Source organism: Eulemur rufifrons, chromosome 17 (genome assembly GCF_041146395.1).
Source record: "Eulemur rufifrons isolate Redbay chromosome 17, OSU_ERuf_1, whole genome shotgun sequence".
In the NCBI taxonomy this organism is placed as follows: domain Eukaryota; kingdom Metazoa; phylum Chordata; class Mammalia; order Primates; family Lemuridae; genus Eulemur; species Eulemur rufifrons.
Genome location: NC_090999.1, coordinates 24,658,049 through 24,674,969, shown reverse-complemented (window position 1 = coordinate 24,674,969; position 16,921 = coordinate 24,658,049). Strand labels below are relative to the sequence as shown.

General features: G+C 32.4%; 1 protein-coding gene across 1 annotated transcript in view; it reads right to left on the bottom strand.

Moving 5' to 3' along the window:
- The window catches only part of NIPBL (NIPBL cohesin loading factor), a 184,513-nt gene that overhangs the window by 83,588 nt on the left and 84,004 nt on the right, over positions 1-16,921 (bottom strand). Inside the window, exons 5-9 of the mRNA XM_069492818.1 lie at positions 14,826-14,925; positions 14,101-14,252; positions 6,706-6,869; positions 5,677-5,773; positions 1,824-2,450 (exon numbers count right to left, since the gene is read on the bottom strand). Of these exons, the coding sequence (XP_069348919.1) occupies positions 1,824-2,450; positions 5,677-5,773; positions 6,706-6,869; positions 14,101-14,252; positions 14,826-14,925 (1,140 nt within the window). The remainder of the gene's footprint in view (positions 1-1,823; positions 2,451-5,676; positions 5,774-6,705; positions 6,870-14,100; positions 14,253-14,825; positions 14,926-16,921) is intronic.

Here is a 16,921-nt window from a genome sequence, read left to right as displayed (position 1 = left end):
ACAGCTATACCATCACAGATGACTGAGAAAACTGTTAGGATAATGGAAAGTAAAATGCACAAGTTTCTGCAAGAATGGTATATCTGTTGATTTTGTTTTATTTTCCAAAGAAAAGTCAATTGTATAAAGTAAGTTTGCTAATATGCAAACCTATTGGACCTATTTACTATCCTTATTTTCATTCCATTTTTAAAAGTAAAAACTTTGGATTCAATAAATATAGTACAATAAAAGTTTAGTAAAGTAAAAATAAAAAATTCACATTTCCTGTGTTTTTGTTCCTATCAACAACTACTATAAATCATTTAAAAGTTACACTCCTTTTAAAAAACACATTTTCCATAAAACAGATTCAATGTCATGCAAATACTCAGTTCTCGAGGCAACTAATATTTCTTGGTGAGGCAATTACAATTTTGAGTGTTTCTTGCAAAACTGTGTTAGAATTCAAGAATTTTGGATAGGTTAATATTTCAAGAGAAACTGAGTAATATCACTCTCTTCACTTGGCATGCACATACTTTTATAATAGGTTAGAGGACATACACCTTGGAACCTATATGTTTATTTCCTGAACCCCATGCTGCAAACCAAAGAGAAAAGGTACAAGCAACATTTCATTCTTAACAACAAAGATTAAGTAATTTTTAAAAAATCCCATTTCCCTAGCCAATAAAATGAAGACTTCTAGCAATTTCTTTATTTGCACTTATCTGATCTACACACTGTGCACACATTGTAGTACGATAATTAACACAGTCCATTTTTTTGGATAACATTAAAAAGGGCCATCACAGTAAGAGATATAATACCAATCTTCAGCATGTTTCTTTGCATACAACACAATTATCTAGTGATGACCCTGTCAAATAACCAAGATAATATACAAAAATGAGCTCTACCCAAAAGCAAGAAGTTTAGTTTTATAATTACCAAGAAATAAAATATAAGAATTGTAAATCAACCTAGAATATTTTATTCATAAAAATAAATCATAAAGTGTGCTTTTGGTTTGGATGATCAAATGTATATATGCATTTGTAGAGACATCAAATTCATAAATTACACTACTAATATCAATCCCTGATTCATCAGTCTCTCTTAAAATATTCAAAAGATTTTGTACATAGTGTATACCAAATAATTAAGAACTTACTAGGGACTTACTTTCATTTGATTATAAGCACAAAGAAAGCCCATAAACTCATAAACCAGGTATGTCTTGAAATTCCATCCTAATATACTAGTCAGGAAACACTTAACTGTAATCACCATCAAAATGTCTTTGATTCTTAAGGTTTGCTATTTAATATTAACTTCTTTCCATACTTTGCTTACTTAAAAAATATTATTATAACAGTAGTATTATAAACCAACTGAAATATCTAACTGCCTAATAAATATACACACAAACTTTTCTTAAAATGTACCTGCTTCAAAATAACTATGGCAGTTAACCTTGTTTTAGCAGAAAAATTTGAAGATGCACAGCTCTCTATTAACTTGTGAAAAATGCAAGTGATATAGAAATATTAACATTCATTTTATTAGAAAAGCACACACAAGTAAAACAGTATCGTACATAATGGGTGATAGACCTGCAGTAGAGAATTACCAAATCTCAGATAGTTGCTTCAGATACAAAATGAAATTAAGTTTATAATTTAACTTCTGAGGTATTAAAATTAGTAAAAAAAACATACTTAAGAGACATGAAGAATTATAAAAAATACAAGAACAAAAAGTAATGTAAAAAAACTTTTTTGACACTATAATTACATATTTGCCCGGGTAATAAAGTGGTAATAATGAGATTACTTTACCTTTATCTTGAACTTCTTTTGAGAAACGCTCCCTTTCAATAGCTGATTCTCTCTCTATTCGCTCAATTTCAGCTAATGCATCCAATTCCACTTCATCATATATAGGTCCCTGTTGTGATACCTGCTGTTGATTCTGTACCACAGAAGTTGGGGGTTGTTTTGTAGCAACTGAAGTGTTCTGTTGTACAACAGGCACTTGATTTGCTGGAAGGAATGCTGTTTGTTCTTGCTGCGGCAAACACTGAGCAGCATTTAGTGGGCGGTTTACATCCTGTGGAGTAATGGGTGTTTTTGAAGTCTGTCCTGGGTACTGCACATTAAAAGGAATATCATTTTCTGAAACATTGCTATTTTCCATACCAGAAAGCATATCCTCTTGCTGGTCCATGTCTGAAGACCTTACACGAGAAAGTCTTAACGTAAGTTTAGTAGAGTCCTTGGATGGAGAACTAATTATATCATACATTGCAGCTTTCTCACTCTGTTCTTTTTCATCCTTGCCTAATTTCATTTTCTTTTGCTTCTTTTGTTTTCTTTCTGGAGAATCCAGCAAGATGTCTGGTGGAACATCTCGAGGTGATGAACAAGGTAAAGGCTGAGATTGTAGGATTAAAGGTGTTCTTGATCCTAGAAAAACAATTCAATAGAAAAGAACAGTTGTGCTGGTTTCACATTTCCTTACAGCATGATAGAAATATTAAATAAGTGACAATAAAGTAATGCTAGAAATAATGTTAAGAAACTATCTAATCCAAGTCACTTATGTACAAAAGATGAAAAGAAAGCCTAAAGTCCTGTCCCACATAGTTGTTTAGCTTGCTGGCTGATGATCTAGGTTTGAATCTAAGTAGGAGTATTAAATCTTTCAGACCAGTATTATTTCCATTTCTATGCTGAAAAAGTATAAATAATTAGCTTTAAAAGGGCAAAAGAGTTCATAGTTTCTAAAGATGGTACAACACAAACATTTTGGGCATGATCATCTCTATTCTTTCATTGATTATCTAAGAAACCTGATATATCCTAATATTTAATGTAAGAACAAGCGAGACTTTGTCAAATTACACAAAAATAACAAATTAATCCTAGAGACTATACTCACATGAATACTGCTGGTTTCATAACAAAAAGAAAGTGGGAAATTTACAATTACTTAAGTCTTTACTTACTTCAAAAACTACTGGTAAAGTATTGATTATACCTTAATGTGGTCTTCTCTTTCTTTCTCCATTTAACATCATTCACATATTCTCTTCAGCTTGCTAATCCTCTTTTTATTAGAAAAATATGCAAGTCCAGAAAATTTCAAGGCTCAATAAAGTATCCTGAGCCCAGATTCCATTAAATTAACCAATGCTATACGATACAGGGAAGTGTTAAAAATGAGTTAATCAGATGGAAAAATCCTCCTAGCTAACAAGTTGTTAGGTGAGGAAAAAGAGCATTGATATGCTTCAGAAATAATAGTATAATTGCATCTGAATAATGTAATACATTTCTCATCATTAGGCTATTTACAAAATATTTTAAAACCTGTACGAAATTTTAAAAATTGGTCGAGCTAAAAGTTCTTTATAGAACGAACTTAAACCTAGACCTACCTTAAGCTTTCAGTGTTTTTATACGAATTTTTTTCCATGACATATAATTTTGAACTTTCAATTAGTAATGTTAATATATTTTAAATGCTATATGTAAAAATTTAACTTTCAGGAGACTATATCTATTGATTAAAGTGTAATAAAGATGATATGGGAGCAATTTACTATAAATGTTTGAAGTTACATTGATCAATAGATTTTTTTTCTTCAGACTGAGCCTATCTGAGACATTAAAAAGAAATGAAACTAAAACTAACACTTTGGGACCATTTATTTTGCGTCAGAGATATACAAAGTGTTTTACATATCAATTCATTTAATTTTTACAAAATTCTTGAGTATTATCATCAACACTTTGCAGAAAAAGAACATGAAGCTTATAGAGGTTAAGAAATTTGCCCAAGATTATGTAACTAGCAAACCTGAACTATTTAAAACCAGATGTGTCTAAGTCTGAATTGTAATACACCATTATGCCTACCTACTTAAAGTTTATGTGGCAAATTATATATACTTTAGAACAAACTTGAAATTCCAACAATTCACCTAAAAATGAAGTTAGACTGACAACGCATACACCCTTCAAAAGTAGTTGGAAAACAATCTCATGACAGAAGTTCAGGTTTCTGATAAATAATATATTCATGAGTTGTTTGTTCCAAAGTTTTCTCTGTTTCTATCTAAAGTTCCTCCCTTTCTTTCCTTCTTTCCCTTCCTCGCTTCCCTTCCTTTCCTTTCTTCTCTCCCTCCCTTCCTTTCTTCTTCTACCTATCCATCCATCCATCCAATCTCAAGAGTCAGAAGGAAAAATGGGCTAATTATGTAGATCAACCACCTATCCCATTGTTTCCTCTCCCTGGCAGTCTAAATAACTTCTCAATCTGACAACATTTGTGGGATATTTACCAAACTTTGATGCCTAACCTACAAATATATTCACCACTGAAGTTGTTCTCTCTTTCAGAAACTGGATTTTTATCCCTGAAAATCCACATAGTTATAGAACGGAAATGGTATATGAAGGTTCAACTTCTACCTCATGAAAAATGACCTTGATAAACAGCTAGAACACAATTTATGAAAAAAAATTTTTACCATATGTTTCAGATGGCTATAATTAAAAATTCTCATGGGCTGAGAAAATATATTATCAGCTATTTTACAATTATTTATAAACTAACTTTTAAAAGTGTAATACAGTATTATCTTCCAACAAACTCTGATAATGTTATCAGACTATAATTTTAAATATTTAGACTTAAATCCAGTTTTCCCAATCTGTTAGAAGACTATGCCAGGTACTTTGGGAATTCAAAGATAAACAAAATAAAATTCACGTACATAAGATGGTATAGGATACATTCTTAGAAAAAATATAAACTAATGGTTTGAGGAGATTAGGGGAGGGCCTATGGAAGATCACCCATTTAATTCACACCTGGAAGAACAGGTAGGATTTTAATAAGGAGAGATGAAAGTAGATCTGAGAGATGAACAAAAGTAACACAGGACAGGCTAGACTTGATAAATGTCTAAGGAATTGAGAAAAGACTTTATGATGATTTCAAAATTTTAAGTCAAGATGATTCAGGACTGGAAAAGCATTCAGGGAGATGGGAATAGCAGAAAGAATAATGGAACCAATTTTGAACCTGAATTTGAAATACCAGCTAAATATGAAGGAAATTTTGTCTGAAAGTGAAGAATTATAACTTGAGAGATAAGACTGGAGCTAAAGGTTGATTTAGGAGTCCTGTTCACAAAAAGTAATCAATGCAGTTTTAAAACTGAGTAAAACAGCCAGGGAACAAAAGTGCAATGCTACCACTGAAAAATCTGATAGAATTCTTAAAAAATAGGAATAGCTAAGGGAAGAGCTAAAGAAGAAAAAAAAAGAAGCTATTAATGAAAGAAATAGGAGAAAAACAGAGGAGCTCAATATGAGTTTTTCTGGAGGGATGGAGAAGATTGACCATAAATTTCAAATGTTTAAGAACGTTGTGGTTTGAAAAGACCACTGGATCTATTAATGAGAACATTACTGGATATATCTCGGAATACTATTAGTAGTTTACTAATAGGAACAGACTTAAAAACCCTGATCTACACCTGCTTAAGTACAGGTTTATATTTTTCTATAATGAAGAAAGAGAGTAATTTTTTGTTATCTGTTTTAAGAAGTCTGAGTTCTTTATACAACTTGAAATATGAAATATGAAATATGTAGAAGGAAATTTTAGTCAAAATAATACCTTTAGAAGTTCCATCACTTCCAGCTGGGGAGCATACTGGTTGTGGAGACCTCAAGGGAAAAGATGCAGCAGTCCTCATTGTTGAAGAATCTCCATCCTAAGAATAGAGTATAAAATCGATATCTTGAATAACAGGAGAGGCTTTATAGAAATCTTAAAGAGAACCAATAAAAGACATAAATTACTGACAGGTAAAGTGTTGGAATTCAAAAGCATAATTCTTCTGCACTTTCCTGTTTTCTTCTTGGTATATCTTAGAAGAATTGAAATTGTATCCAAAAGAATCAACAGCCTAAGCATGGCAATGAATAAGAAAATTGGTATTACTAGTATGCTCCATTTTTGTTTGCTATTTTCTACAAAAGGAGCTATGAATACCTTACAAGGTCATAAAGGTCTTGAGGGTAGAGTCCACTGTCATCTGTGTTAGTGTTAGACACATGCAGCTTACATAAAAATACAACATCAATAACAAGACAAATTTCCAGAAAGTGGAATATTTTAATAACATCAAGGCAACATTAAATTTCAGGAAAAAAAAATCTTTATACAAGTCTTAGGGGAAAAAGGAGCCAAGTACTAATAAATAAAGGCTCATTATTTAAGAACTATTTTGTTGTGAATAGTATTAACTTAAAACTGAAATTTTATTTCATTAAAAACCTAAACCTCTAGACCAGAGGTCGGCCAACTGTTTCTGTAAAAGGACAGTTAGTAAATATTTTAGGCTTTGTGGGCCACATACAGTCTCTGTCATATATTGTTCTTCTTTTGGTTTTTTAAGTAACTCTTAAAAATGCAAAAACTATCCTTACTTTGTGGGTCAGGCCACTGGCCATGGTTTACCAGTTCTGCTCTAGACTAAGCTCTATGAGTACAGGAACCATGTTGTTCATAGCTAGATTTTAGTGCCTAGGATAATCTTTGCTATATGGTAGATATCATTTAAATTGTGGAATGGAAATGCTAGCTTATTGACAAATATTAGAACTATTTTATTACCTTAATAATAATTAATATGTTACATACGTCACTACTTAGCCTGTGCACCATGTGCAGGTGGTAGTCGTCACTTGAGCCATGTCTAGGATTATCAGCGTGATGATTAGCTGAATTGCCAGACAACGGACCAGAAACTTTATTATCATGTATGTTTCTCAAACCACCTGCAACAATGGGACTTGATACCGATGCTGAAATTAATAAGAATAAAAAAAAAAGTTTAAAAAAATATTGTTAAAATCCTTAGAAAATAATAATTATTCACAAGAAACATTTTAAGCATACACAAATGATAGACAGTAATCTAAAAAACACTCATGTACTGACTAGTCAAGTTTGAGCAAATCTTAATATCATGCCAGGTTCAGATCTTTTTTTTTTTTTTTTTTTTTTTGAGACAAGAGTCTTGCTCTGTTGCCCGGGCTAGAGTGCCGAGGCGTCAGCCTAGCTCACAGCAACCTCAAACTCCTGGGCTCAAGCAATCCGCCTGCCTCAGCCTCCCAAGTAGCTGGGACTACAGGCATGGGCCATCATGCCCAGCTAATTTTTTCTATATATATTTTTAGTTGTCTATATAATTTCTTTCTATTTTTAGTAGAGACGTGGTCTCGCTCTTGCTCAGGCTGGTCTTGAACTCCTGAGCTCAAACGATTCACCCTCCTCGGCCTCCCAGAGTGCTAGGATTACAGGTGTGAGCCACCGCGCCTGGCCCGAGATCTATTCTTGAAAAGAAGTAAAACATTATAGATATGGTTGAATCTCTCCACTGATCTGTGTATTCCTCTCCTCTGTTCCTTTCCCCTTACTTCCTGGAGTTAACCACTATTTTGACTTCAGAGTTCACTCTACCTATGCATATCCTTATACTTTTGCCATAAATGAATATATTCCTAAATAATACATAGCATTGTCTTTACATTCCAACTTTATATAAATGCATATATATGTATCCTTCTGTAACTTGCTTTTCAATTCAATATTATATTGAGATTTACCTATTTTTATATTTTATATTATATAGTTTTAAATTCATTTATTTTAAATAAATAATCGCATATGTTCTGCTGTATAATGTATACTACTTATTTATTCATTCTTGTGGATCCATGTTGGATGTTTAGATTTATTAAACTTTTTGTTGCCATAAACGCTGCAATGTATACTTATACAGGATGACTCTTTACAAACGTGTAAAAGCTCTAGGTACCAATACCTAGGACTCAGAAACAGCTGGATACGCTCATTTTTAAATCTTACTAATTACTAACAAATAGCTTTCCAAATTACTTGTATCAGCTGGGCACGGTAGCTCACAACTGTAATTCCAGCACATTGGGAGGCTGAGGTGAGAACTTCGCTTAAGGCCAGGAGTTCAAGACCAGCCTGGGCAACAAAGCGAGACCCCCTCTCTACAAAAAATTTTAAAATTTGCTAGACATGGTGATGTGTGCCTGTAGTCCTAGATGGTCAAGAGGCTAAGGCAAGAGGATCACTTGAACCCAGGAGTTCAAGGCTGCAGTAAGCTATGATCACACCACTGCATTCCAGCCTGGGCAATGGAGTGAGAGACCCTATCTCCTAAAAATAAAAAAATTACTTACGTCCATTTGTATTCATTGGTAGTGTATGGGAGTTTCCACTGCTTTACATCCTTGCCAACAATTTTTGCTATTCTGAGGTGGGAAATGTCTTTGACAGTCACCATAATTTGCATTTCCTTGATTACTAGTGAAGTCAAGCACCTTCTCATATATACTGGCCATACAGATTCCCCCCTTAACAGAAAGTCATAAAATGACAGTCTCTTGTATCTTGTCAAAGCTTTACAGTTTTGGTTTTTCAGTTAGGTCTTTAATCCAGGCAAAATTAATTAATTAATTAATTAATTTTTGAGACAGAGTCTCACTCTGTTGCCCTGGGTAGAGTGCCATGGTGTCAGGCTTCACAGCAGTCTCAAACTCTTGGGCTCAAGCAATCCTGCTGCCTCAGCCCCCCAAGTAGCTGGGACTATAGGCGCACACCACCACACCCGGCTAATTTTTTCTATTTTTAGTAGAGACAGGGTCTCACTCTCGCTCAGGCTGGCGTAGAATTGCTGACCTCAAGTGATCCTCCCACCTCGGCCTTCCAGAGTGCTAGGATTATAGGTGTGAGCCACCACGCCCGGCCAAATTTTAAGTACAGTATGACATAGTGATCCAATGTTGTCTCCATAGGTGTAACTGTTTCAGTACCATTAAAGAAATTTTTCCCCCATTAAAATATAATGCCTTATGTATCAAGTTTCCATTTGTTCATAGGTATATTCCCAGGCTATTCATTATGTTCTGCCTCGCCATGTGTTACTTTTCCATGCCTGTACCAACACTACAATAAATCTTGATTCCTGTTAAACTCAGTATCTACACTTGGTTCCATTTCAAAATTATCTTGTCTATCCTTGGAATTTTCTTCAAGTTTCACAGAAACCCTGATTCAGACTTTTATCAATACTGTATTCAATTTATAGATTGGGGGAAATATTAATTTTTACCCAACTGAGTCTTTCCATCCATGAAGATGGCATTACTCTGTATTCTCTTAGGTTTTCTTTTATCTTTCAATAGTTTTATAATTTTCTCCATAAAGTTCTTGTACATCTTTCATTAAATTTATTCCTAGTTTGACAAACCCAAGGGAACTGAGCAAAAAAGTGTGTATGTGTGTGTGTGCACACACACACACATATATATATATATATATTCCTAGGAACCCGGTGGTTTTCCTTGAAAATGTTAGTATCAAAAAAAATTATACTTATATCTGCTTACTTTAGGTATATAAAAATGCAATTAATTTCATTATAATGTTATATACAGTAATAATATAGAACGCTTTTATTAATTCTAATATCTTGTCTGTAGCTTCTTTTGAATTTTCTATGGTAACTATTATATCACCTGAAAATGACCCTTTGTTTCTTCCTTACCAGTAGTTATACATATATATATATTTTTTATGCTTCTCTTCCTGTATTGCTAGGACACCGACTGCACAGTGAGTAAAAGTGATTACAGGTATTTGTGTCTAATCCTTGATTTGAAGGGAAATGCTTCTAATATTTTACCAGTAGATGGATTGCGTTTATCAGGATAAGGCTGTACCAATCTATTCTTATTCTGTGAAAAGTTTTAAAAACCATGAATGAAAGCGTGAGAGTTCAATTTTTTTTGTATGCTCTTTTGTTAATAGTATTAAGAGGCTCGCATGAACCCCTCCCCTTTCGTCTGAATTATATTGTCTACTATTAATCAATCTGTATCCTGGCTATATATCCAATTTTGTCATGTAGGTTGATAATACTGCTTTTTTGGTTTCCTAATATTCATTTAGAAATTGTTTCCTTGTTCATACATGATGCTTGGTCCATAATTTTTCCTTTCTCATACTCTCCTCCCTTTACCTGATTTTGGTATCCAGATTGTTATCCAACTTTATAAAATGAGTTGGGAGAGTACTGACATTTTTCTTTTTTCTGGAATGGTTTAAGATTAGAATCTCTCTTCATTGAATGTTTGGTAGAACTTGTTAAAACTGAGTATGTTTTTATCCCGTACTTCCCTTTTAAAAGAGATAGATTTTGAACTACTGAGTGAGGTATATGAATATTAATTAAATGGATACTTTCAAACTGCTCTCTAAAAAGTTGTACCAATTTATACCCCTATGAAGACTGCAAAATGTTTACCAATCTAATAGGTACAAAATTTTATATTTTAATTTTGATTACAAGTCTTTAACTGTAAGCCAAGTTGACCATAATTTCATACATTTATTAAACCTTTCTGTACCCAACTGGCTGTTCTTTTTCAGTAATTTGCCTGTTTACATCTTCAGTCCATTTCTGCCTTGTTCTTAATCTGCATGAGATCTTGGAATATTAAAAAACTAGTATGTCATATTTATAAAAAATGTTGCAAATGTTCTCCCTCACGTTTGTTTATATTTATATAATTTACATATATATGTTCTCTTATACAGAAATTCATAACTAATGTTTTATTCATTTCTGCAATCTAGGTTTTCAGTTTGCTTAGAAATAAGGCCTTCTCAACTTTAAGATTACCAGAAATTTGCCCATATTTTCTTCTTGTAACTCTAATTTTAAAAACCTATTCAAATAGTTTGTCTATCTAGAAAATTTTTGCTCTATGTGATCCAAAAATCCAACTAAAATTTAAAAATGCCCGATCACCATCATTTAATTAAACAATCCATTCTTTTTTTTTCTTTTTCTTTTTTTTTTTAATTTATGAATTACATTAGGTTATTTGTTTTTTGTTTTTTTTTTTCATCTTATTGTTATGGGGGATACAGAATTGCAGGTTACATACAATCCATTCTTTTATATACTGATTTTAAAATGTCATCTTTGGAATGAATGATAGAATTTTTAAAAAATCATCATTTTTCAATGATCCATATAAAAACTAATAACATGAGAATCATTAGATACTAAACCCTTTTAAGTAACAGATTGATGGGAAATAAGATACATGCACGATCTCAAAGTTATCATTTCACAGATTACTTACTAATTGCAAAGGAAAAAATATGTACTTTTACAACAAAGAGATCAGATGGTCACCACCTAACCACCACCAATAATGGGACCGCTTCGTATGTGCCTTCTGATATGATTCAGTATAAAGTATAGGTCATTACTTATGTAGAACTCTTGCCAAAAATATAAACTGGAAACTAATAAAATCTTTAAAGCTAACTTTCAGTTGATAGGAAATATAGGGGACTGATGAACAAATTAAATAACACTATGAGAAAACAGTAGAGTCTAGAATATGAAATATTCTACATCAAAAGCGGTACAAAACTCTTCAAAACACAAAGATTGGCGCCATGGGCAAAAAAAGGTACAAGACTGTTTTAGATTAACAGAGCAACAAGAGATGCAAAAATCAAATGCAGTGTATGAGAAACTAGACTAGATTCTATTTTGAAAAGAAAAAATATATTAAAAACATATTTAGAACACCTGGGGAAAACTGAATGTAGACTAGACAGTAGATGATACTGTATTATAGAACTGTTCTTAATTTTTTTTCAGAGGTAAATTTATTATATTTGGTGTTTATACAGGAGAATCATCTTCTTAGCAGATGTACTTAAGGACAAAGTGTCAAGATACCTGTTAGTGAAGGGGTTCATTGTGCTAATCTTACAAATGGAAGTTTTTATAATATAAAGTCGAAAAAAATGTTTTAAATGTTACCTTACTCATACTCTAAGTTGCCTTATTTCTGGATTCTTTTCTGTCCCATTGACCTATCCATTTGTTCCTTATCAGACTAAATTTTTTTTCATTTTTAAAAAAATGCACACATTTTCAGGGTACATGTGATAATTTAATACATTCCTATAATCTGTAAAGATCAACTGAGTATAACTAGGATAGCCATCACCTTAAATATGTTCTTTTCTTTATGCTAGAAACATTTGAATTATTCTCTTTTAGCTATTTTGAAATATACAAAAGATTACTGTAAACTATGGTTACCCTACTGAGCTATCAAACTCTAGGTCTTATTTCTTCTATCAAACTGTATGTTTGTACACATTAATCAACCTTCCTTGATCACCCCTCCCCACTACTCTTCCTAGCCTCTGTAACCACCAATCTGTTCTCTGTCTTCATGAGATAAACATGTTAGCTCCCACATGACAGTGAGAACATGTGATATTTGTCTTTCTGTGCTTGGCTTATTTCACTTAACATAATGACCTCCAGTTCCATCTATGCTGCTGCAAATGACAGGATTTTATTTGTTTTTATAGCTGAATAATATACCATTGTGTATATATACCACATTTTCTTTATTCATTCATCCACTGATGGGCACTTAGGTTGATTCCATATTTTGGTTATTGTGAATAGTGCTATAATAAACATGGGACTGCAGATACCTGTGCAAAATGGTCTCAACCTAATATTTCACTGTCTAGTTTTGGAAAAGCAGAAGTTAGCTGTTTTGATAAATGACAAAGATAAAAGTTTATAAGTTAACAAGTTTATAAATGAAGAAAGTTTCAACTTCATGCATAGTAAGAACAAGAATACACATACAGGAACTAAAGACTGACAGCAAATATTAAAATTTGCTATTAATTATGAAGGACGAAAATCAAAGATGTTTATCTTTTGTACTTTTCTGCATTTTAAAAATTTCTCAAAAAAAGTACAGAGTAATTTATACTAATAATAAATCAATTATTTAGTAGCCATGAAATAATCTTTTTTTTTTTTTTGAGACAGGGTCTCGCTCTGTCAGAAGTGCAGTGGCTCACTGCAGCCTCCAACTCCTGGGCTCAAGTGATCCTCCTTAGCTTGGACTATAGACACATGCCACCATGACTGGCTAATTTTTTCAATTCTTTGTAGAGATAGGGTCTCGCTCTTGCTCCAGCTGGCTCGAACTACTGACCTCAAGCAATCCTTCCACATTGGCCTTCCAAAGTGCTAGGATTTGCAGGCATGAGCCACTGCACCCAGCCAAATATAATCTTAAAAGACATCATAATATCAACATGATATTAAGAACTAGCAATCAACTGAGAACTAGTAATCTAATCTAGAAGTCTTCGCATCAAAGATTATTAATTTTCCTCTACTGTACTATAACCATGTTATAGTAAATTTTTCACAGTATGGTTGTCCCTCAGTATCTGTGGGGATATACCTTCAGTATACCTTCCAGGAATACCAAAATCTGCAGATACTTAAGTCCCTGATATAACATTGTGTAGTATTTGTATATAAACTATGCTTATCCTCTTGTATACAGTACTCTAAATCATCTCTAGATTACTTATTGTAACACTTAAAATAATATAATTACTTATAGTAACTGTAAATGCTACATAAATAGTAGTTATGCTGTGTTGTTTAGGGAATGACAATAAAAAAACTGTACATACTCAGTACAGACCCAATTTTTTCTCTGAATATCCTCAATCTGCACTTGATTGAATCCACAATGTGCAACCCATGGATATAGAGGGCCAACTATATCTACTTCATCAATTAAAACCTAACTGTTCTTTGGTTTAGTGCTACTGTAAGAAGAAAGTCCAATTAAAAAAAAAGCAGTTCTTAATTTCATAACTAAATATACTCGGTTCTTTAATAACTGAATCCAAAGAACGAAAATGCCACTGCTCCTTTCACCTCCTAACTGATCGATTCCCAAATGATAAATATAACATGTTTTTAATGATTTAAGCCCTATCGTTTAAAAAGTTTACTGACAAATAAATATACAGCACAGTATTTTAGTTTGTGTTTTAAAAATTATTTTTAAAAAATAAATTTGCTTAGAAACCTAGCTAGTAAGGCATTCCCAGTAATGTAAGAAAAAACTTTCTTACCTTGTTGCATCTGTGGATGTGTTGTGTAACTTGAAGGATGGGAATATGGCATGTATCCTGCAGGGCTTTGTGGGGCATATGGACTAGGCACTGGGCTATTTTGTTGTGGCATAAATCTGTTCCCAGAGCTTGGCTGTGGTGGCACAAACCGGCTAAAACCCAAAACCCAAATAAAGACTATCAGGAAATAAAACAAACATGCTCTTCCTTGAAATTTTACTGTCATAAAATAATCTCTTATTTATATATTATAAGATCTACACAAACAAAAAATTTGCAAAATAGTCAATAACATACAAAAATTATTCACATTTCATAATCTAAGAGTTACACTAAGCAGCCTGTAAAAAGTGAAATAATTAATTTACTTTATTTACATAAAAGTACCAATCTGTTTAAGGGTTTATATAAACCCATGCTTCGTATAATAAAATTTACTCTATAAATTTTCTTATTGTTCTGAAACATATCAGTTATTTTAACACATTCTCTTGTCTGTATGAAATTAAATTACTAAGATGATAGACACTTTAATGAGTACATTAGAGTATTTCCATATACAACATTTTAAGGCTAATGTTCATGTGAACTACTATTTAAGACTAAGAATTTCAACTATTTAACTACATACAATTCACCATTATCTAAATATATATATACTATATATTCACAAGTATATTCATCACAGAACACAATATTTAATAAGTGATATATACATATATTACCTGGAGGGGCTATGTGAGATAGTGGTTTGTTGATAATTGGAAGATGCAGGACTACTGTGCATGGAATTCTGAGAAAGTTTATACTGAGACATCATCATTCCTATGCAACACACATAAATATTAAACATTATTTTTTTCTAACAGTAAAGTGTCCTTTAAATGACTTAAATCAGTATTCTTTCACAAACTTTCAAAAGTTCATTCTTTTCTTTTCTTTTTTGATTAAATTTGTTCATTTTAAAGAGCAAAATACAGAAACCGTAAAACTATAAATTTCAAGTACAATTTCACCAAAACATCATTTTCCATATTACTAATCCAAGATCGGAACTAGAGATTATTATTATTTTAAAATTTTACTTGCTTACTCAATGTTCTATTATTTGGCTATAGAACTGAAAAGATTACTTAGAGGTCTTCTAACCTTTGACCAAATACTACACACTTTCTTCCACAACAGAACTTTTTTTATTACATGGAATACTTTATCATATATATCTCCTGTGCTTGGGAACTTAACTTCACAAAGCTATTCACTTGATTGTGGTTCAGACTTAAATTTTTAAAAGTACTTTATTATAGGCACAAAGTTTGAATTCCTGCGATTTTCATCTGAAAGTCTTTTGAAGCAAAAGAGAATGTACCTATTTCTTCTTTCATAATAAATCTTTGTCACATAGTAGGGATTAACTGAATATTTGATTAATGAACAAAAACATAATAGCTTTCAGACTGTTACATTTCTTTTCAAGCTATATTTCAAGCTTACATTTTTTGTTCCTCAGTTGTTACACAAATGACATTTTGATACATAGGAGATGCAGAAAATTTCAGTTACTTAGATATTTTAAAATAAGATATAAAATCTATGATTAACCCTGAATTTTCTTATGATTTTTACAGCCAATCTCTTTTTGGGAACTGTAAGCATCAAATTATATTTCTAAATTTTATTTCCTGCTGTTAATTTGAAAAGTGCCTTTCACCAGAAATATTAAAACAAAAGTTTATTTGCCAGGAATACTACAAAAGGGATTGTGGCTCTAACGTCAGTCGTTGAATGAAATTAGGGCTCAAAATCATCTCTAAGTCTACTACTGATAGTGCATTCTCTTATGTATGTAGACTAAATTTCAATTTCTGAGCTTTCTTTTCCAACTCAGTACAATATTGCTTTGCTCCATGGCTTAATAATTTAATAATTATAATTACTATTGCTGGATTTTTTTTTTTTTTTTTTGGAGAGTGAACAACAATCCATGATTGGGGAGTTAAAAAATTTTTCCCTTGAATTAACAGTCATTTCTGGGACAAACTGGAATTACTAGTTTGAAAGCAATGGCTTTCTACATAAAAGGGGTAAATAAATTTGTAATAGTCCTTTCGGATTAGCTCTAAGTTCCAAAGAACTACAATCAAAATGATTTACATATTATTAATTTTTCACCATGGCTGTGACTCATATTTACTTATACTTAGCAACCAAAAAAAAAAATCACTTTTAGGCCGGGCGCGGTGGCTCACGCCTGTAATCCTAGCACTCTGGGAGGCCGAGGCGGGTGGATTGTTTGAGCTCAGGAGTTCGAGACCAGCCTGAGCAAGAGCAAGACCCTGTCTCTACTAAAAATAGAAAGAAATGATCTGGCCAACTAAAATACATATATAGAAAAAATTAGCCGGGCATGGTGGCGCATTCCTGTAGTCCTAGCTACTCGAGAGGCTGAGGCAGTAGGATCGTTTAAGCCCAGGAGTTTGAGGTTGCTATGAGCTAGGCTGATGCCACGGCACTCACTCTAGCCCGGGCAACAAAGCGAGACTCTGTCTCCAAAAAAAAAAAATCACTTTTATATTTTAAAGCCATATATTACAAAGAAAATGCTTTCAAAAAACATAACGTGCAATTAATTAATTTTAAATATTAGTTTATGTTTTATAAAGTAGGATATATAGAAATCAAATACCATTTTGGACTAAAAAAATGACTATTAAATAAAGTATAAAATACAAAATACGTGACTGAGAGGAGAATACTCTACAAGTTTTTATTAGAGTGATTTACTGCCCAAATTAAATACTCAAAAATGTAAGTTAAAAAA